At 49.9% G+C, this 22,919-nt stretch overlaps 2 protein-coding genes across 2 annotated transcripts in view; both read left to right on the forward strand.

The window, feature by feature from the left end:
* LOC129591553 (uncharacterized) overlaps positions 1–22,919 on the forward strand; it is a 56,549-nt gene that overhangs the window by 30,559 nt on the left and 3,071 nt on the right. Inside the window, 20 exon segments of the mRNA XM_055487235.1 lie at positions 1–1,033; positions 1,191–1,575; positions 1,634–1,789; positions 2,916–3,140; positions 3,253–3,413; positions 3,475–3,686; positions 3,754–3,958; positions 4,248–4,543; positions 4,545–4,829; positions 5,012–5,423; positions 5,484–5,736; positions 5,942–6,090; positions 6,092–6,766; positions 6,892–6,971; positions 7,032–7,085; positions 7,174–7,228; positions 8,029–9,993; positions 10,388–10,509; positions 10,929–11,157; positions 11,752–12,060. Coding sequence (XP_055343210.1) covers positions 1–1,033; positions 1,191–1,575; positions 1,634–1,789; positions 2,916–3,140; positions 3,253–3,413; positions 3,475–3,686; positions 3,754–3,958; positions 4,248–4,543; positions 4,545–4,829; positions 5,012–5,423; positions 5,484–5,736; positions 5,942–6,090; positions 6,092–6,766; positions 6,892–6,971; positions 7,032–7,085; positions 7,174–7,228; positions 8,029–9,993; positions 10,388–10,509; positions 10,929–11,157; positions 11,752–12,060 — 7,261 coding nt within the window.
* LOC129591533 (mucin-3A-like) lies at positions 12,978–16,168 on the forward strand. The gene has a single exon (XM_055487201.1). It carries the CDS (start codon positions 13,108–13,110, stop codon positions 16,048–16,050), a length of 2,943 nt encoding a protein of 980 aa, XP_055343176.1. The 5' UTR covers positions 12,978–13,107; the 3' UTR covers positions 16,051–16,168.

Here is a 22,919-nt window from a genome sequence, read left to right on the forward strand (position 1 = left end):
TCTAGAAGAAAGCACTATGGTCAGAACGTACGAAGAACCTTCGCTAGAACGCGACAGAGGAGGCCGAGGGTGTATGAAAACGGCGGTTCGGCTCGTGAGAGGCTACATGAAATGGCTCTAAGTGGTCGCCAACCGGTAACGGAAACGTACGTAAGGTCAGCGGAAGGCAGACTGGATAGTGAAACAATGGAGTATTCCACATCGTATAAAAACGGTCATCCCGAGCGGCCGCTCGCAACTCCCACATCTATCACATTACACGAAAAATCATTTACACATGAACACGACGAACCGACTCGCGACAAAGTTACAAAGACTCCAAAAGAACTGGAAGAAGACGAGAAAGCCCGAAAAAAGAACGAAAAAGAACGCAAAAAACGCGAACGTAAGGAACAGCAAGAACGCGAGCGGCTGGAGAAAGAGCAGCGTAGTGCTGCCAAGAAACGTGAAAAGCTGGAGAAGGAAGAACGGGAGCGACTGGAAAAAGAGGAAAAGAAGCGAAACAAGGAGAAAGCGAAGAACGCTAAGGCTGGAAAGGATAAGGTGGAAGTGGTGATTGCTGAAGGGGTGACACAGCGCGAGCTCGATGAGCGACAAGATGACAAGTCACCCAAGCCACTGGGCCATATTAATCTGGCTGAGCGCGTCGACCACATTCGTTCCGCCGATTCCAGCACCGAGAGCTCACGGGCTCCGTCACGCAGTCAGTCGTCGCAACCGTTTTCCCCAGTTTCCAAGACCACGCCTACTTTGATTCGGGATGATGAAACACTGCGTCGCAGTCAGACACCGACACTTCTGCGAGCCCAGCATGAAGCTTCAGTGGAAAGGTCACCATCCGGTGTCAGTCGTTCCAAGTCGCCCGGTAAAGCCGTTGTGGAGCTACGTGAAAGAGTGACCAAAGGCGACACCGGCACACTGCCGCGTAAACCAGCGTCCGAGGATGCCGTGCAGCTGTATGAAACGCCATGGTTGCCGTTGAACCGGGATGAAGATTATCCCCCTGAGACATTTGGACGCACTGACCGGAGCCGTAAGTTGGGATGTGTAGCGGTTTCAGATGACATAACAGTGCCCATCTACTGCACGCACCCCACACTGACTCCTTGGGAGGACCGTTGACCTTTTTTGTTTTGTTTGTAGAAAGTTGCAGGTTGTATTTAGGCTAAATGTTGGGAATATGTTTGCAGAAGAACCAGCTGTTTCGCCACCGGACATGACACTGAATTACATGCAGGATGACCGCCATTTTCAGCAGCATCCCATCGACACTACCGGCAACGTCTACATATCCGGCTATTCCGAAGGAAAAATGAGTCCCCATGTGGAAGGTAAAATCAGTCCCCATGAAACCACCCCCACCCGCGTCATCGATGCGACCCACGTTATCGATGGTTCCCGCGTCACCGATGGCATTCGTGTCCACGAGGGAACCCGCGTCGAGAGCACGCGTGTCCCGGAAATGCCGACACGCGTAGAAATATCCGAACATGTGCGCCGGGAAGAAGTCTATCCGGAGCCGGGACCGAAAAAGCCGGGACATCTACCGCAGCGCGGAGAGACCTATGAACAAATGTGAGTACTGCGCTGCATTGTAACGAGTCCATTTGGTAATTGATATATTGCAATTTAGCATGCGCGATGTCGAACGCCGCAAACACGAGCCAGGCTACCAGTCCGCCGTTCACGGTTACGAACCGGAAGTGCGCGAAGATCTTCATGAACTGGAGGGCACCTTTGTGCCCGACAATGTCGACCTGATTCGCGGCCAAGCCCCCATCCACGGCGGGTATGTATACACTCCCTGAACACCCGAATGAATGGCTTGTTACGTGACTGAATCACTTTTTTGAAAATTAACCCCCATTTCTAACCCCGAAAATTAAAGCCTCCATGACCCCTTGCAAGTAGTCGGGTTTGCACGTACCGGCCTTAAGCGTGTCCTTGTGTACCCTTATTAACTCTTGGTGTCTGTGTGTCCGGCGTTGCGCTTGATTTTGCTGTGTATGGTAGCCTTTAATTCAGACAAAGTGGTATTTAACGGTTGTTTTCCTTTTTTGTGCCTTCGTCCTTCCGATATTCTCCAGGAAGCTGAGATGGAAAACGTAAGTACAGTGTGTGTGTTTAATACAACAGTAAAGGTCATCATCACGGCTTTTCGCTTTTTCTTATGTAATGGTCTGCTTCTTCTCTGTGCTTATTTGCGCTGGTACGTGACACCCAAGAAATCTAACGTTTCATAGATGTACCAAGTTAATTTAAAACTGTTCGATTGTAGAATGCGTAAATTTCACTATCTGTATGTAAAGGTTGCCATTAGGCATGGTTCGCTACTACACATTCGTAAGTATTTGTTCTTGTTTTTCCGTCGGAATGCGAAAAGGTCAAGAGTGTGAACTTTTGTTCAAGTTTTTTTCGCACCACTTTTTTTCCTCTTCTGTTGTATTTGTAAGTCAAGCGTGTTTCCAGAATTACTCTGCATAACAGATAATTTTTTGTGTGGCAACTTTTTTTAATTAATTTTCATGTTTTATCCATTGTCCTGTCTGTTGTTAGTCAAGTTTTTGCTAGACTGATAAACCGTAACAGCGAATGCACCTGAAAAAAAGGTGACAGGAACGAAAGATATTCAGACTGCACACTCTGACACTGCACAGCAGCTCTGCCGCACTCTACAGTACAACACGACGTGTTTTCCCGCGCCAACGTGATGGTGAAACAATTGCTCTATGCCTCGACTGCTCGAATATTATCCGCTCTGCACTCAGCACTGAACTGAACTTATTTTGCCGTATTGTGATTTTGGTTTTTTTATTCATCATTTTTCCTTTCATTTTCCATGATTCGGTCACTTACCGCCATTGTTCACTGGGTTTCTTTCGTCTTTTCTGACACAGCTCTTTTGTGCGTGGCAGCTTTTTGGTGAGTTTCCTGGTGGATGCCCGCGGTGGTGCCATGCGCGGATGCCGGCACTCGGGAATTCGCGTCATCATTCCGCCGCGGAAAGCGCCATGCCCCATGCGCATCACCTGCAAATATCTGACCAAAGACAAAGTGGCCAATCCACCGCCGCTGATGGAAGGTGAAGGACTGGCCTGCCGAATTCTGGAGATGGGCCCGTCGTCAGCGAAATTTTTGGGGTAAGGCCAACCAGGAAGTACATAAATCAATACGGAAGTAAATTTGTGAATGAAAAAATGACACATTCTAATAATTTATTTTTTAAAATTTAAACCATAAATTTTTAAACAGACCCGTGATTGTCGAAATTCCACATTTTGCATCGCTTCGAGATGGAGAACGCGAAATCACCATATTACGAAGTGAGAACGGACAAACCTGGCGCGAGCATACGCTGGAAGCTACCGAGGAAGCGGTGCAGAAAGTTCTCAATGAAAGCTTTGACCCGAATGGTAAGTTACCGGCATGCGATCTATAAGAGAACCAGTGTACAAAAATTAAATTATTTTGTAGAACTGAGCGCAATAGAAGACCTGCAGACCAACCGCATCGTGCGCATTCTCACAACGGACTTCCCGTTATATTTCGCAATCATTTCCCGCATCAAACAGGAAGTCCACGCTGTCGGTCCCGATGGTGGGGTTATCGTATCCACCGTCGAAAACAAAGTGCAGGCGCTCTTCCCGGAAGGTGCTTTAACAAAGAAGATTAAAGTCGGAGTGCAGGTACATGTGGAAAAGTGTTAACAAGGACAACAGCGTTGCATAAAATTGTTTCTTTATTTCCACTCAGGCTCATGTCGTCCCGCAAGACTTAGTATCGCGATTACTGGGCAACCGCATCGCCGTCAGCCCGATCGTCACGGTCGAGCCACGCCGTCGTAAATTCCACAAGCCGATAACGCTTACAATCCCCCTTCCTCGTGCTGCTGGAAAGGGCATGGTGAACCAGTATACCAGTGATTCGCCCAATCTGCGGCTCCTGTGTAGCATTACAGGTAATTATGGCTATCAAAAAGTGTTACTGCAGCTTAAACCCTCAAAGGCGAAAAAAGTGATCGATCAACAGTAACAGCAACGACATAAATTATAAACGGAATTATAAATCATGCAAACGGGAAAGTTTGCCTTAACAATACCTCGGGATTCCGATAACAAAGCCACTGCACTACGAACGTTATAAATTTATAATCCATCAGCTTTTTCCTGCCATGGCGTTTGTACTACATACATATATTATTAAAGCACATCAATGTTCCTAAGAAATAATTAATTTTATGCTTCCAGGTGGCACCAATCCAGCACAATGGGAAGACATTACCGGCTCGACGCCCTTGGTGATCGTTAACGACTGCATCCAATTCACCACGACCGTCTCAGCGCGGTTCTGGCTGATGGACTGCGGGCATAACATCAATGAGGCGGTGAAACTCGGCCACACCATCTACGCCGATGGTTGCGTGGTGCCCTTCATGGCCAAATTCGTCGTGTACGCACGGCGCTTTGACAACGAAGAAGCCCGGTTGCGGGTCTTTTGCATGACCGACGACAAGGAGGACAAGACCCTGGAGCACCAGGAACGACTTTGTGGAAGTGGCCAAGAGTCGTGACGTGGAAGTACTGGAGGGGAAGAATCTCTACATCGAAATGGCCGGCAATCTCATCCCAGTGACCAAATCGGGCGAACAGCTGCATTTACGCTTCTATCCTTTCCAAGAGAACCGTCTGCCCTTCTTGGTAAAGGTCAAGGATCCCAATGAAGATGCTCAAGGCCGACTTGCATTTATGAAGGATTCCAAGTCCGGACGCAATGAGATGCCGCAGATCCCCATTTGCAACCTTAACGTCCGCCTGCCCGATGAACTGAGCGTATGTAGACATTATTCTGACCTTTATAAAGACTGCTTTTTAATTAAGTGTATGAGCTTACAAAGCTGTGCGAAATATATGCTTGTTTGCGTGCGACCTTTATGAGCTCTGACACCTGCAGTATATAAGCTTTTAAAATTTTGCAATATCGAATCTTGGTTGAATACACCGTTTCTTTGTAGCCGATGGAACCGACATCAGCCAAAGACATTGTCACCATTGTCCGACGACCAGTCTACATGAAAGAGATCGGTAAAGCTGGATCAGTGCACCGTGCTGATCTCCGCTTACACGATGTGGCTGATCTCCTCGGCGACGACTGGCCGGCTCTGGCGCTGCAGCTGGGTTTCCGTGATCCGGAAATCCAGGCGATTAAGAACGAGGAGCCAAAAGTCCAGAAGCAGGCGCTGATTATGCTACGCCGCTGGGTGGAACGACGCGATCAGTCGCGACAAGCCGGAAGCGATCTCGAACAAGGGCTCAAGCGCATCAATCGGGATGACATTGTTAACAAGAGCATGTTCAATGTCAAACTCTTGACGGACGATGTGGACCGCAGCATGCAAAGATTCAGTGTGGACCGAGACCAAATTGGTAACATATTTGACGCTGATCAATAACAAGGTCGGGTTGACTAAACCTTTTGTCGTTTAGGGTTCGATGCTTTGCATGAGGAACTGGGACCGAGTCATGAAGGAACACTCGACCGGACGTTTGTGCGGGATTATGCACCGGGTTACCCGCCCAAGAAAGCGGAATCCGAATCGGCAAGCGAGACAACATCTCTGCATGAGGAAGTGGTAGGAGCACCATGTGGGCCACAAGGAGGAGCTGGTGGACAAACTAGGCACTCGACTGCGCGAACTGGACGAACGGCATCCGGCCGAAACGAAAACCTATGTTCGAAGTAAGTTAATAATAATTCACCGTCAGTTTTTATTATTTCACCAAATTCGGGTATAATCAAATCAAAAACAGTGCTTATCCCAACAAAAACAGTTCATTTAACGCTGCTACCCCTTCCATGGTTCCGAGAAGGGATTTAATTTGGATCGTAAACTTTACACTTAATTAATAATTCGATAAATAATTCATACATACATTTTAATCAGGTGCGGAAGAAGTGCCGGTTCGCGAAGAACTTGTCGAGTCCGTCCGCACCACGGACGGCCACCAGTTACCAACGGAGAACGTTCGGGTCACCCACAAAGAAGTATCGGAGACCCGACACGTTGGACCCGGTTTCTTGAACAAAGCTGCTGATTCTTTGAGCCAAATGCGCCGTGAACCCGAGCAGGAAGTTCTGCATGAGACCACCCGTGTGCGGGAAGCACCACCCAGCCCGCCCCGTCGCCAGGTCAGCCAGCCGACCGAGGAAGTCCTCCACGAAAGCACCCGCGTCCGTGAAGCTCCACCCAGTCCCCCCAGCCGCCGAGACGTGTCACAGCCCACACAGGAGGTCCTTCACGAAACCACCCAGGTCCGTGAAGCACCGCCCAGCCCGCCGGCACGCAAGCAGCCACCCAGTCCTCCTCGACGCATGGAACCGCCTGTGCCACCTACCCGCAAGGAACCTCCCAGTCCACCGGAACGCCACGAACCGACACCCACGGTGGTGCATACGGAAGAGCGGGTGATTGGCACAACCGAGCCTGTAACGCGTGTGCACGAAACAGTTACCAAGACGGTGCGACACGTTGGCCCCGGATTCCTGAACAAAGCGGCGGATTCTATCGAGCAGATGCGCGGTGAGGAGTTGGAGCACGAGCGACCGCAGCTCTCCAATGAGCCGGTGGGCGATGATGACGCTCAGAAGACCAGCTCGCAGCAGAGCTATGAAACGGTGGAAAGCGAGTATGATGATGACGGCAACCTAGTTACCAAGAAGACCGTGACCACCGTCAAGACATCACGTACTACACGGACAATTATTGGCGGTATGTAATAGCCGCAAATGCGCCAGTTTTGTACTTATTGTCATTGTATGGCGTTACCGGTACTTCTAGCATTTGGCATGCATTACATTGTGTTTTATATTAACAAATATGTCGTTTTTATTAAGATCAAGATGAGATAGTGAAAAAGGCCACCGAGGGTGAATTTATGCGCAATGTTCCTGGACGTCGTGCATCGCAAGAAGGAGTAAGTTATTGTTTGAACTGCACGAAAAGTGCCATCCTAATATCATGGACGTTTATTTAGGAAAATCTGCAAGAAACAGTCACCCGTGTTTCAACAGATACCAGTGGTCCAGAGGTATGACCTTTCCGTGAACGGTCAAGCGTGTTGGAAGACGCAGTGTGAATATAATGTTTACCTAATCCACATTAATGTTGTTACACAGATTACCGACGTCACGGAGACATTTGTGAAGGAAGCCGAAGAGCCACATACCCGAGGTAAGCACTGAATGGCCTGTTTGCTAGTTTCGTATTGGTTGATTGTTGGGTTTGCTGATGTGCAGTGGTTTTACGTTACAAAACGTATTCACGTATACGTCGTTTTAGTTGTGCATGGTTTGGGTTGTTGTGTTGTTTTCTTCCGTTTCAATGCAGTATGTGTTACACCGGGTACTTCACTCTCATTTCACGCGGCACTCAGATTATTTCTTTGCCCACTGCAAGAACGCGCGCTTCTGATACAGATACAAATACGATCGCAGCCAATACGCTGGTGTGATTTCAAGTATTTTCCTATTGTATGTGCGTTAAGTACACAGCGTATAATCAGCACTTCTTGAAAAAACAGCCAAGCTCGGCTGAGTAAACACACGATATAGTCAATCAAAATGCAATCGTCAGTAATCCTCACCGAATTAGCTGACGGTGAAAGTTTTCTACGGCAGTTTGATGCAGGTATCAGGCAAAGGTAACCGGTCAGTTTGTCTTATTTAGTGCTCGTTCCGTATATCCACTTCTCTTGCGCGTGAAGTATATTTGATTAATTTCTTATATCGTTGCGTACTTTTACTTGGCCCGTTTCGGACTTCCCCACGTCTAACTGCAGGAACCCGCATTTAACATATCTGCCAATTTTAACCGCACTTTATGATCGCCGCATCCGTACATATATCGTTAGTTTTCTGGTTGATCGCCTGCTCGCGTGGATGACCTACGGAATGCACACTGACACCGATCTAACCGGCATGTACACTGTACACGCGGATTATCTGCTGAAGTGTATTGCCTCTTTTTGAAAGGCATTGTAGCCGTAAGTGAAACGGACTACGGCCGGCATCTCGACAGCGTCCTGGTGGCACCGCATCCATCTCCCGCGATCACCCCATCCGCCTCCCAGACCCCTCTGGATGTGACTTCATCGATATTGTACGAAGTTAATCAAAGCACTAGCTTAGCCGACCGCGAGCGCATTGAATCTCTGCCGACGGCGCCCCCTCGGCGACCAAAAGGTCAACGTAACGCCTTTGAAGATCTAGAACGAGTACGCCTGGAAAGCTCCTCCTCATCCGTTGTGAGTCATATCAGCCGCAAGGTCGAATCCGATGCGGAGTCAGCGAAAACCTTTGACGACAATATGTCATACGCGACAGCACGGGAAAGCCTCAGCGAATCATCGCTGTACTATACGGCACGGGAGTCGATTAGCGGTGACAGTGTCTCTACCTTGATTTCTGATCAAGAGCTCAAACAGCTGGAGAGCGACGCCGAATCGGTGTTTTCCGCGATGACCGACCGGGAATATTCCGAGCCGCCAGAAAGCCATGTGTATCATGCGGAACGGGAAAGCACGCCAACGAATATTTCCGCTTCCCTCGAGCGCCTCAATCAGACGGTTGCATACGTTAGCCCAAGCAGTCCAACGCGAAGTATAATTCAGGAAACAATGAGTCTCTTTCCGGAAGAAGAACCGACCAGTCCGCCGAAAAGCCCTATCAACCCGTTTTATGCCGATGACACCGATTTTCCTAAACGCGCCGGAAGTGTGGTGTATCGCAGTACCGCGGAACGACAGGAAGAAACTGCAACTACTGTGGAAGAAACCAAGGAGCGGATCAGCCCATATGCGGCAGTACGACGTGCATCGTTACAACAACAGACCACGTCGAATATCGAACACGGTCAAGAAGTCAAGCAACAAACCGTTACCACCACGTTTGTCACCGAAATCAAACCAACTATTCCCAGTTCTCCCGTCCCGACGCCGTCAAGCGAAACACTCCGCAATGAACGGGAAACGATAGAAGTGACAATACAGCCGCGTGAAGAGCACACGTTTGTTTCTGCTGTACAAACTCCGCGTACATTCAACGTGGATGTGCTGCGAGAGAGTGTCTCCGTGAGCCCGACGCGAAAGGAATTCGCGCAGACTTTGCCGGATGTTCCTCCGGGTGGTTTGTCCATCCACCCGGATATCTCAACATATAGCGAGACAATTGAATCCACCATGCAAGACATGATACGCAATCTGCAGACCATACGAGGCGAAGCCGGATTGAGTGAGTTACCGCCGCGAGTGTCCTCCCCAACGGAAGTGCGCTTTCGCATGTCCAACAGTAATCTGGAAGATTTTTCAATGTCCCAGCAAGTGGACCGGGCGACCGTCGAGCAACTGTTGGATTATTATACGTCTCCGAAAACTACGCGGCGAAGCTCCAACCAGCGCTCACATACCGAACAGACAACGGCATCCGAAATGATCATTCATACGGACATTGAGCAGACGGTGTCGTCATCCAGTCCACCCGCCGAGTCCCCGTATCCCGGGGAATTTCTGCGCCGGTTTATCGCCGAGCGCGACCGGGCGCGGCCGCACTGGATGAAACGGCCGTTGGGCGTGGTCATTAATCCCGATAGTCCGGAGTTTGTTAAGCAGATGGCCGCGGTTATCGAAGAAGAAAATCGAGCGCAGCAATCTCGATTGGAAAGCACTTCCGATTCGGAGTTCCTGTCGAGGAGAGCGCCATTTTATTCCGATACAACGGCACAAGGATCTTCAACTATGCGCGAGACTTATTCGTACCAGCAAAAGTATTTTGGTGATGAGAGCGGCGAAATCCCACCATTTCCCTATCCATCGGATGAGTCAATAACACCGGAAATGTACCACTACGAAAGTCTTCCACAGTACCAGTACGAATATACCGGAGCCCATGAGCTTAAAAAATCGTATAAAGACTTTGAAAGCGAGGCTTACGCTAGCGCCGGTAAATGATTTCTGACGCGTACGCGGTAGAAACTGACCACTTGACCACATATATCTAACGGAATGCGACCAGAATTCGCGCGGTGTTTTTGCTCAAGCTCATCTAAGTTACTTCTACTACTTACGCAGAATTAACGCGCAAAACGTACCGCTAATCACGTGCCATCCTCGTTTTGTCTGGAAACGTTATACACCGTCGCTTTGCTTGTTCTTGCACGTGTGCCGCATGGTCATGACCTTCTATGACTTTATTTTTGTCGATTGGCGCGCGACATTTTTGTGACTGAATGTTTCTTGACTGCGTCGGCTGTGCACGTTGTCTCATGCTGTGCCATTACGTAATCCGAAGACGAAATAAACCTTATGCTGATCACGTTTGTTTTCCGATCGCAAAGGTACCACTGTCTTTACTGTCGAGGAGGAGAAAGTCACGGTGCAGACCCGCACTATGGCTGAGGGCGAGAATGTGTCCCAGCATATTTCTGCTACTTCCACATCCGGTCTTGAAAGCGCACAAGTAAGCAGCATGCGCAGTGCGTCCGTTGCTCAGTAGGATCTCCTAGGATGAGAATTTCACAATTGTGTACCGGCTATTTTTTTATGTTACCTTTTAATCAAAATCATTAAGTTTAAACGTTTACTGAAAATACCTTAGCAATTTTAGTTTGAAACTGGCACATGTTTTAAAAATAGTTCAACATTTGAGCGTCGAACGCCACAAGCATTCATACAACGTAATTAATTTTGTATGTTTCTGGCTAAACGTTGATTTTATGTGTATTCTTAATAATAACTGTACAGTACTGCTAATAGACAATGTTCAATTGGCTGGTAAACTTTTTAAAGTTTAAGGTTTACATCTACTTTGGTTACTCATTAATAATGAAAGTATGCATGTATGCGTAACATCAATCTGATCGGAAGCTTTTGCGGTAGGAGAGGCTTTTTGAGCAGACGTTTGTGCGTGACCTTTCCGAAGGAAGTGGTCTTCCTGCAGTGCAGTCAGCTTTGGCGCATATCCAGGGAGATACAGATTTACTTGCTGACAGTATTACTCACACTGCCGACGAACTCGTACAAGAAGCCGTCACTGCCGCTCTTGATGAGTTATCAGCTGCCGACACGACCGGATCCCAGACAACCGTTAGAAACCTGTCTAGTGAGTGATTGTGCATTATGGCCGAGAAAAGCGCGCGCGCGTGTATCCTTTTGGTTCTCCAATGCAAGCTTTATCCCTTGTTTTCCACTGGTTCAGGCTCTCATCTGGAATTGTTATGAGCAAAAGGCGTTGTATTCAGAAAAAAACATGCTGATTAACACTGCGTTGATCAGTTGTGTGCACGCACGAAATAATTGTTTGTAATCGATTTTTGACAATGCATTCGCGGGTTAATTTTACCGGTATCATGCGCGTGAAATATTTAGTATATGAGTCAAGTTCTATTCTTTTCAAACGGAAATGATCGCATTTATGTTGAATGACATTTTATTAGAAAATATTCTTTTACTGGATACAGCAGCACATTCACAACTATGCGATGTCTGCTGGTATATATATTTTTCCTGCTGTCTGTTGCGCAGTTATGGTGCTAGAAATAATCTGATTTGTGCCCCCGTGAAAATGGGAATTCGTATATTATTATTCCCTTGGTCATTTGTGTCCTTATTACATTTTTGGTTGTTATGTTTTTAATTTTGTTATCTGTACATTTTGTGGCCTTATTTTGGTTTTTCTCATTTTTTCTGGACAACCATATAGATTCTGGGTCATCAGCATCACAAGAAGAAGAAATTATCAAACAACAACGTCCGACTCATTTGTTCGCAGCCGCACAGCAACCCCATGTAACATTTACCGGAACAATACCAATTATAGAAACTCCATCCTCCCAGCATCCGCACTTTCCACGCACGCCCGAACACATCCATCGCAGCCCGTCACCGGTGGAAGTAACGGAGATCACAGAAACAGTTGCCACTGAAAGCGGCGCCGCTACTCCGATAGTTCAAGAGCCAGAAGAGCTACCTGGGCGGGAGCGTAGAGAATCGGGTAGTTCAGTCAAATCAGGTACCTTGGTGCACTGACCTTTGGATCAGCGGGTGATGGGTCCTATACTTAACCATTACTAACGCTACCTAATTTCATACACATCACATATACGTTAATAACAAAGCGTTTACCACATGAATTAAGAATGAACATGCAATGACGAGAGACAACCCCAAAACACATACACTGTCATATAAAAAATCGATAGTCACAATATAAACACAACATCCCAACATCCCAGCGGTGTCATTTATATTACATAACCATTCGATGTTCTTGACCAAGATGCTTATGCGAATGCATCCCGGTACGGATTATGACGGATTGCTGTTTCAATGGTTTTGAGTTGATTTCTAGCACTGGTTACTTGATATCTTTGGTTGATTTATTTCAACGATTACTCGACGCTTGGATACGCTGCAACCGGTTGGGCCTCCGAACGGATTTTTACTGGATTATCACGTACGCGCGCGTTATCATTTTATTTTTCGTTTATCTTGGCTCCGTTGCATAAAACGTGTTGAACAAAAAAGGGGTAAGAGCACGCACTCCCTTGCTTCTTCCGCCGCTGCTGCTGCCTGCTACACAAATATGTTTTCCTGCGTTGGATTTCGTATACAATTTGCCCGGGCATATATTTTGTTCGCATGGATTTATGCTGCTTATATCTGCCGCTGCGTGTGCGTATTTACATCTCGCCAGCCTCAACCGTGTGTTCGATCACTTTGTCAATAATCTCTCCTTTCCCTGCAGTAACGACTCACGGCACATCATCGGCACGCGATGAAGACATTAGCGCACACGCGGTGGACGAAGCGGAAACGCATCGCCGGATGGTGGAACAACAGCGGCAGCGGCGTCAACAGTTTATCACCGGCGGCAGTCGGCCCACGGTGGAAGCTGATGAATTCTTTCGTACGACGTCATCATCGTCATCGCAGGAAATGGAGCATGAGTCGCATACGGTGGAAACACATTACGTTAAACACACGGTGACTGAACGGCGAATTTCGTTTGAGCGGCAAACATCTATGGCTGAACAGGTTGAGGAGTTCACGGTTGAACATGTGGTCGCTCCGTTCGGCACAAGCACAGAGCGTACTCAGCGTAGTGAAGAAATTACCGGAAAAACACATTCCGGCAGCCACTAAGACACCACCGCCCTCTCCACCCGAAGCACCATCCGAGCATGCACCGGCGACACCGGCCGGGTCATTAGATCTAGAAGAACCGGAAGTGCATGAAAAATTAGAATTATCTGCGACACAATTACGCCGGTTTTCCGAAGTGGCCGAGACGCAGCAGCGTGCTGAGTTGGAAGGAGTCAAACGCGGTTCCATTCGGGACGCGGTAAAATTTTTCGAGGAAGAAGCCAGAAAATCTCGAGAGACAGTGTCACCACCGTTAGAGCTTCACCGCAGACCCAGTTTACGCCGCACACCGTCGGATGCGTCGTCGACATCAAGTGCACGGGATAAAACCAGTCCGACCGAGCTTGAGCGAAAACGCAGTTTCAGGCGACAACCTTCAGATGCCTCGACCAGCTCCAAGGAGCGCGTAACTCCGGCGTCGCCACCTGCCCCTGCCCGGCAGATATCCGTGTCCGGAATTGATTCGGAAGAGGAAATGAAAGAGGTTACCTCGATTACCGAAGACCTGCCGTCATTGGACACCGAGACGTCCATCTTAGAACAACAACAACGTGAAAAGGGCATTACAACGGGTTCAATATCGCCGGTCTTGATGGCTGAACACCGTGAGCCTTCGTTCGAGACCGAGACTTTTGTGCGATCCATGGAAACCAAAACGCCGGAAACGCCCCACTCGAGTCCCGCAGAATCCACAGACTCCCGGGCCGGCTCACCCGAGAGCCCTAAAGAAGGTCACGTGCGTGATGTGATTCAGCGCATGGAATCGCTGATTGCCTCGACGACGGCCCAGAAAGAAAAACGTGCCGCGGCGAAATCTCGCAAGGTGAAAACCGTCAAAACCGTTGTCGAGGTAACGGCGCCAGCGGCTGCCGTCCTGACGACGGTTGGACACTTGCACGGTACGGTGTCGGCCAGCTCATCAGAGGAGCCCATTGTCCATGTAAAACGCGAAACACCAGAAGGACCGGAAGACGTGGCGAAGACCATGAAAATCATAACGGTCACGGAAACTTCCGAATCGGATTCGGGTCACATCGAATCGGATATATCCCGTGATTTCGATGAAGTGGCTGCGGCTGTGAGAGAAGAACGAGCGGAAAGAGATCTGCAGCACCGGCTCCTTTCATCTTCGTTCTCCAGCGAGACAGTTACGCTGACATCATCGCCGCAGGAATCCGAACAAGAGTCCAGCCATCGCGATACGCTACCGCATACTCCATCGACCGAGCAGCTGCATTCGCCTACCCGAGCGACCAGCTTCATGACGCAACCGGTGCGCGAGCTTCCTGTAGTTGAAGGTCACGATGAGCCAAAACGCCACGTCGAATTAGTTACAGCGGAAGAGGAAGAAGCTTTACCGGTTACTAGACGAGTCAATGTCGAAGATGTGCCAGTTTCTGTTATCACAACAGAAACGGTGGTCCGAGAGGAGACTTTAATTACTAAGCGCCCATTGGATACTGAGAAAGCCAGACTATCACCGACTGAAGAACATGCGCATGAAACCGAAACGCGCGTGCGCGAAGAATTACCGGAGTCAGAAGTCACTGGTGTGCCGGTTCATGAACACCCGGCATATAGAGCGGAATCACCGGAAGTCGTGCCACAGACAACGGAGACATACGTTCACGAAGCCGATGACAGATCGGACTTGCATGCAGTGGAACGGGAATTTCCACATGTACACCGCATCGAAGAAACTGTCATCGAAAGTCATAATGCAACGGAAACCGTCATCGAGACACATCGCGTCGAGACCACCGTCTGGTCGGAGTCATCTACGAGTGAAACAATTGCCGAGGCACAATCTTCACATGAAACAACCCGAGAAACAAGTTTTGCGTCGCAACCAATACGCGAACCGCCTGAGATGGAAGATCTTCCTGGATCAAAACACGCACGGAAAACTGAGTCACCATCGTCACCGGTCGAACGTATTTCATCTCCCACTACCGCAACGTATGTTATCGAAGATCAGCGACGACCAGGTGAAATTGTCCGCACTGAATCGCCCGTGTCGGAAGCAATCTCTGAGACTGAAACCCAAGTGCGACTGGAAAGCCCTGTGCATGAGCGAGCAACGCCGACAGAAACAATTTTACACGGGGAAATAACTTCCGGTGCACCATCGTCTCCAGCCGAGTCACGAACGAGCAGCGAAGTTACGTTACATTCGCCAACTAAGGCAACAAGTTTCATGACCCAGCCCATACGTGAACCTCCAGAAGCAGAAGGTCACGGCGCACCTCAACACCATGTCGGGATGGTAACGACGGAAGAAGAAGAAACTTTACCGATAATCAGGCGAGTGGATGTCGGAGATGTGGCGGTTCATGTAACTACAACGGAAACAGTGGTTCGCGAAGAGACTCATATAACTAAACACCCATCGGATAGCGAAACTCCGAACATGTCTCCCACTGCCGAATATGCGCAGGAAACGGAGACGCACGTCCAGGACGATCTTCCGGTGATTCGGCGCGAATCACCGGACACAAGTAAGGAACAAACGACGCCTCGAGCGAAGTCACCGGAAGCAGTGCCAGAAATGACTGAGACCTATGTTCATGATGTCGATTCTGGGTCGAGCGGGGAACCGGCTTTGCCGTATGTCCATCGAGTGGAAGAAACTGTAACCGAGAGCCACGAAGCAAACGCAACAGTAATCCGAACGCACCGCGTCGAAACCACCACCTGGTCGGAATCATCTACGAGTGCAACAACAATGGATACGCAATCTCCACTTGACGAAACCCGTGCAACTAGTTTTAAGACGCAACCATTACGGGAACCGCCTGAGCCGGAAGGTCATGCTGAATCACAACGGGAGACAGCGTCACCAGTGTCAGGCGCGTGACATTGCCCATCACGGAGACATACGTCACCGAAGACGAATCGCGATTAAGCGAGAGCGGCCGAACTGAATCACCTGCGGGTGAACATGACCACTATGCTGAAACCGAAATGCGCGATGAAACTGTTGCGCGACCGGAAACTCCGATCATGGAGCGCACAGCATCTCCGGTTACTGAAACGTTTGTGCGTGACGAGGAAGTGAGTGGTTCACCGGCACCGCGGGCCGAGTCACCGTCTACCTTTGAGGTCACCCAGCATTCGCCTACTAGAGCAACAAGTCTTATGACGCAGCCAGTGCGTGAACCTCCTGAGACCGAGGATCGAACTGAACCCGTAAGTCACGTTACACTGACAACGGGAGAAGAGGAAGAGGCGGAAGTGGTGACATACGGAGAAACGGTTGTAAAACGCGAATTATCTCCCGAAGACCGAGCGCCGTCGGTCATTGAGGAAAGTTTTGAAGAGCATGTAGTTCGTACCGAATCACCAACGGTCAGGCGAACTCCGTCTCCTACCACGGAGACATATGTGCACGACGCGGAAATCACACCGCAATCGGAACAGTTGCCGTCGGAACATGTCAGACATGTCTCATTTGACACGGAAGTGCAGGTGTATGAAAGGTCACAGTCGCCTTCGGATGAAGTAAAATCGGAAACGCAAGTGCGTGAACAAAGTCCGGACTTCGATGAGCACGCAAGCTCCTTGGTGACAGAGACACATAAACCGGAATCGCCTATTCGAGAGACGTCTTTGTCAGAACAAGTTTCTCCAGTGGTCACGGAAACCGAGCGCCATGAGAAAGCTCTGCATGGTGAACGAATCGAAGAGCATGTTTCTCCTGTTGAAGCGACGGCGTATGTCCATGAGGACCGAACAGCAGTTGAATCGCCACTATCAGAACCAGCAACACCATCAACCACCGATACATACGTTCGTGGCGAAGAATCTCCGGTTCAGTTGGAGTCTCCAGTGAGAGACATATCGGTTTCACCTGTAACTCAGGTATACGAAGAAACTGCTGAACGCGCCGAGTCGCTGGCCTCCCCACATATTGTGTCTCGAATTGTCGAAACCACCGTTGAAGAAGTCACGATTATTCGATCACATCAGCCGGAGTTAGAACACAGAAGTGAGACACCGACAGTGAAGATCACGGAAGTGCATGATCTTGGGGATGAAGAGCAGTTTACGGCGGCAGAAGAGCCACAGCCGGAAACCGAAACCCATGTTAGGAAAGACATCACCCAGGGGGAATCTCCTTTTACTGAACGCGAAGTCTCAACTGGTCAAGATGTCCATTCGCATGGAGATGAATTGGTTGCCAGAAGGTCACCTGGTGAAGAAGTAGTCACCGACCTTGAAACCGTTGAAGGGACGAACGAAAGCGTGACTTACCGTGAAACGGTTGTCACCGCGGTTGTAACCGAGGTGATCCGGTCAGAGACTACCCATGCAACGGATGCCAAATCCTTTGAGTTACCGTCGTCACCAGTCGAGCGCGTGGTCTCGCCTTTAAGTGAACCCGAAATCCGCACCGAGAACATTGTCACCCGGCCGGAGTCACCCGAACGGCAGCACTCGGTTTCACCAACAGCAGGAACTGTTGTGCGTGATGAACAAGAGGAACGAGTGCGGACAGAGTCGCCGTTGCCTGAACCGCACCCATCTCCTGCGACGGAAACAGTCGTGCGTGAAGATATCGCGCGACCGGAAACCCCTGCAGAAAGCGTAACCTCAGAGGTTTCCGAAAGCCACTTCGATATTAAGGATGTCACACGTCATGAAAGGTCACGGACACCATCGCCTACCGAACAAACTTTCGTCCGAGAGGCCGACACATCTACGTCATCAAAAAGCGAACGTGCTCCCTCCCTCGTGGAATATGTTTCTGAACACGAAGTTCCAGCCCGGTTGGAGTCGCCGCTCGCAGAACGACCCTTTTCGCCGGCAAATGAAACATATGTCCGCGAGGCTGTTCGCGCAGAATCACCATCGGCCGAGATTCACGCCGAAGAAGTAGTGCCAGTTCGCACGGTGTCTCCATTGTCAACTTCAGAAACTCCCGTGCATGATGAAGAAGAGTCGACTCAACGTGAGAAATCACCGTTGTCCTCTATGGAGAGCGAAACTGAGATGCAAGTACAAGAACATCCGGTGCACCCAAGATCGCCCTCCTCCGATACCGAAACGGTTGTGCGCTCAGAATCACCTCTTGCAGAGCATGCTGTTTCTCCAGTGACCGAAACGCATGTACACGACGACGTAGCGCGTCCTTTGTCTCCTCCTGTTACAGAAATTGTTTCACGTGTAACTGAAACAACCGTACACGAAGAAGTGCGAATTGCCCGACCGCATGCAGTTCATTCAGAACACCCAAGCGAACACACAGTCGAACATGCACCGGCGGAAGAGACTTCCGAATTTGGCATTACAGAAACGCACATACACGAAGCCGAACCGGTATCGGAGTCGGAAGTAATAAAGACCTCACATATCCATAAAGTGGTACATGTGACGGAAGAGCGCGTGGTATCGGCACATTCGCACGAGACAGAAATGGTGCGGACGGAGTCGCCACAACCGAACCAGCACGATACATACGTCCACGAAGATATTGCGGTTAGATCAGAATCGCCAGTTGAGCGGGCGGCACCCGAAGAAATCCACCGTCCCGCATCACCACCGGCACAGATCGTGAGTCGTGTTATCGAAACAACGGTAGAGGAAGATGTAACGTTTGTTCGGCCGCACTCTCACGAATCTGATAAACATCGGATCACCGAAACACAAGTGAGAGAGTCAACTGAACATCTGGAGTCGGCGCCACATCAGTTTGCCCACGAGGCCGAACCGACTGAACAGGCGGACGTCTCTGAGGTGACGCATATCCACAGGGTTGTTCATATCACAGAAGAACGCACTATGCATGCACATTCCACGGAATCCGGAAGAGTTGTCTTGCTGGAATCAACGGTAACGGACGAAGCGTACACCGAACCAACACCGCTTCACAAAACGCAACCTCTTCGTGAACCGCCGCCAGTGGACGAGGACATTGTTACCGGCGCCAGTCGAACGTCGCCTGTGCACGAAGAAGTGAAAGTCCGTCCAACCTCACCTAGGAGAGACACTAGCAAAGCAACTGCTACGTTTGTGCGTGATGTGTCGGCATCGGAGCAGTTACCCTCAACGCCTCGCATTAGCGCGGAAGAACATCCAAGTGACACTGCGGAATCCATCTCCACAACCGAGACTGTTGTGCGCGAGACGGAGCCGGAAGAATATGAGCAGCTAGATATGAAAGCACTGTCACCCCGTTCGCCCCTGTCACCCCGTTCGGATACCGTGCGGTATGCGAGCTTCGACAATCGTCCGATCATGGGCGGCATGACCTTCCCCACAGCTGGTCATTCTGAGAAGCGACAGTTGTATTTGCAAGAACGATTAGATCGCATTGCTCGCTCTCCCTCCGGGTCCGACTTAGCGGAATCGGCTGCTGTCCTTTCACCCGTACCAAGCCCAAGGAGGAAAGTCGAAACGGAAGAGGTAAGCTTACTACAGAGTACAGCACACGTCAGTGCCAGTTGCAGGCCACCGGATATATAATTTTATTGCCAAATTCGAGTTCTAATATTAATAATTGAATTTAATGATAATTATGGGTTACTAATCAGGTTCCGCTGAGAATTAAATTGTTAAATAAATATGTACGTTTTCCATTTGGCTTTAGGTATCTCGTGAAAAAGCAGAAGTCGCGCCAGAAGCCTCGGTTGTTGTAGACGATAACTTACTCAACCGAGAGTCCGAAACTCTGTCTACCGGTACAACCGACATCGACGTTGCCTCAACAACGGCCGAGATCGCTAGTGAAACCGGCACAGTTAGTCCGGCAGACTACGAGCCGGTTGGCGAAGAACTTCCGACAGAGAAGGAGCATCGGCGCATTACGGCATTGGCCCATTCATTTCATAAATCAGTGTCCTTTGAGACGCCACCAGTCGGCGCGGCGGCATCGGACAGTCTGTTAAAATCGTTGCCACATCCACACGACATGCTAATGTCTGCCAGTGTTAGTGAGGCGTCCAGCTCGCCGCCGGCCACACCGCGCAGTGGGGTCACCACTGCCTCCTCCATGGAAGCGGAGCCGTACGATCTGTCGTCCGAGGGTGCACGGGAAACGGAAATCGGCATGCGCGATGAGGAGAAACTGCGAGAAGGAAGGCATGTGCGCTGGAGCACAGAGAAGAGTTTTTCTGACGAGAAAGAAAGCGATACGCTTGATGTGGACCGCGTCAGCGAGAGTTCTTTCCAAGAAAGAGAAACCGCTGAAACTCAGAGCTTGCCGGAAACGTTTATCCGAGACGACGAAGAACAGCAAGTAAGCAGTACTTGAAAACTACAGTAAATAGTGTTTCAGTAATTTTTTTAAATTATTCCAGTTTATTAGAAACTAGATACGAAAATAATATTTTTTTGACTTATATAATATCCATTTATTTTCAGGTCTATTCTTCGGTCGGTCATTTGGAACCATCTACGTTAACTGAGCACCCCGACGATTACAAAGTGCCGGTAACCATTGCTGGCCACGAAACCGTGTTTGTACACGATGCTGAGAGTGCGCCGGAAGCTCGAGCAGTCAGTGCTGACGAAGTATCAGAAATTCGGGAAGCATACCAACACTTCCAGCGCCAGCCGTCTGCTCCGGAGAAGAGACTCTAGAAGACACTGTTTCTCCGGTTCATTCACCACGTTTCGAAACGGCAACCCATGTTGATATACAGGAATCTTCTGATGAAGTCATCTCGGAATTCGAGCAAGACCATTTCCGCATTCCGCGTCCGCGCCTGTCATCGCGTCGGGAGTCGGTTGGGGAAATTGTGGAGATCCCCGATGAGCAGGTGCCGCGTGAACAGGCTGAATTGGTGGAAGTGCTGGACGAACACGTGGAAATCCGACACGTTCCGGTGCGCGAAAGCTCACCGGTTACCGTGGAATACTTAGCAGAAAGCCGCCGGGAGTCATCGGTTGCGGCACCAGAGGATGTGCAGACGGAAGCCGAAGAAATATCGACTAAGTCAGTAACTGTGGAAGATCGTGAGCCAATTGAACGTGAACCTTCTGTACCGGAATTGCACGATACCGGCCTAACTGAGGAGGTGACGGAGATTACTCCCACTGTTGTCCGAGAAAGTGTACGCGTCGAAGAAAGCGAACTGGAACCATTCCAGTCGGTTGAACGTGTCAGTCGCACGCCGGAAGGCGCACTCGCCGCTACCATCGAAACCGCGGATGAACGCCAACTAGCGGAAGAAATCAAGGCGGAAATCATTCAGACACTGGCGGCTGAACACGCACATGAGAGCGATGACAGCTGGCTTCCTCCGCGTAAAGAAAGCGCAACGGTGGTGTCAGCATCACCCGTTCTCTCAAGCCAGACAGTGCACGAGTCTCCCGAACACCGGCAAGCACGGAATCTGCTCGAATATGCCGGCATTGATCTTCCCCGGGAAGAACTAGAAGAACTGATCCACCAAGAGGAAGAACACCTGGCTGGGCATGTCGACAATGAAGAGGTCAACCAAGGTGCATATCATTCACAGCCGGAAGCCGCACCCCTCGGTATGACTCGCTCGCGCAGCGACTACCATGTCACGCGAGTGGTGCCACCTAGTGACAACTACTGGACCGAGACCATTGTGCGCACCCAGGGGTACAATGAGCCGGTGGAGATGGAACACCATATTTTACGAGACTCTCCAATGGAAGAACGCAACTTCGAATATCGCGTACCGAGCCCGGTTACGCCATCCCTGCCGGATGTCGTGCGGGTGACACCAATGGAGCGTAAAGACCAGGAAGTCTCGGCCGCAATCATAGAGGAAGCAGAACCTTGGCGACCGGCATCGCCGCACCACGACACTGCGCGTCAAGTGTTCGAGTTTGCCGGTGTTGATCTGCCGGTAGAAGAACTGGACCAGCTAGTGCACCATACCGTCACACATCACGATGAAGAAACTACTGAAGAAATGACGCAGTCGCCGAAAGACAGGCAAACAAGAACGTTTGTTTCCGCTGAGGAAGAACGACGCTCATCGGAATTTGAAATGCATACAGAGCACTCCCCGCAAGCGGAAACGGTCCATTCAGTGCTTCATGAAGCCGGTGTCGATCTTTCGGAAGGCGAGCTGAAAGAACTAGAAGATTTTGCCTCACATGATACCGATGAGCTGATCGAAGAAGTTCTACGAGAACAGGTCCAGATGGAAGATTCAGTAAATACTGCAATGGAAAACGTCAGCCTTAGTCCAGCCGAGATGGAAGAATTGAAATCTTTAGCTGAGGTCGAAGCCGAGCGAATTATTCAAAAGCTATCAAGGAGGTCACAACCGAGCAGACTGAGTTTTCAACTGAAGAAGCCGGGCACGGTTTGAGAGCGGTAGCCGAAACTGCTACTTCGGGTACGCATGACCTCCCGGAAGGAATTCGCACAGTGACCAGGATTACTCGGACAATGGTTACAACGGAGCCGGCCGTTTCCGCCGCTGTTTTCCGCTCGGAATCACCAACCGGCAAAGAAAGTCCACAGGTTACGGAAGTGGTAACCATCCGAAGCACTCGGTCATCCGTGGCCAGTACCCCAGGCGAACATCCTGAGGGACCGTTGGAGCTGCACTTCCGCGAGTCGCAGCCAACAGAAGCGGAACATGTGACATCATTTGCGCAAGAAACGGGTCCTTCGCGCACTGTAATTCGACGCGAAATTCGAACATTCACATCCACCACTGACGGTGGCGCGGTGGAATCCCTGAAGAGCAAATCATCACGCGCGTTACCAGACAAACAGTCGTGCGGGCAGCTGGCACG

The sequence above is a fragment of the Paramacrobiotus metropolitanus genome, unplaced genomic scaffold, assembly GCF_019649055.1.
Source record: "Paramacrobiotus metropolitanus isolate TYO unplaced genomic scaffold, Prichtersi_v1.0 Parri_scaffold0000047, whole genome shotgun sequence".
Classification (NCBI taxonomy): domain Eukaryota; kingdom Metazoa; phylum Tardigrada; class Eutardigrada; order Parachela; family Macrobiotidae; genus Paramacrobiotus; species Paramacrobiotus metropolitanus.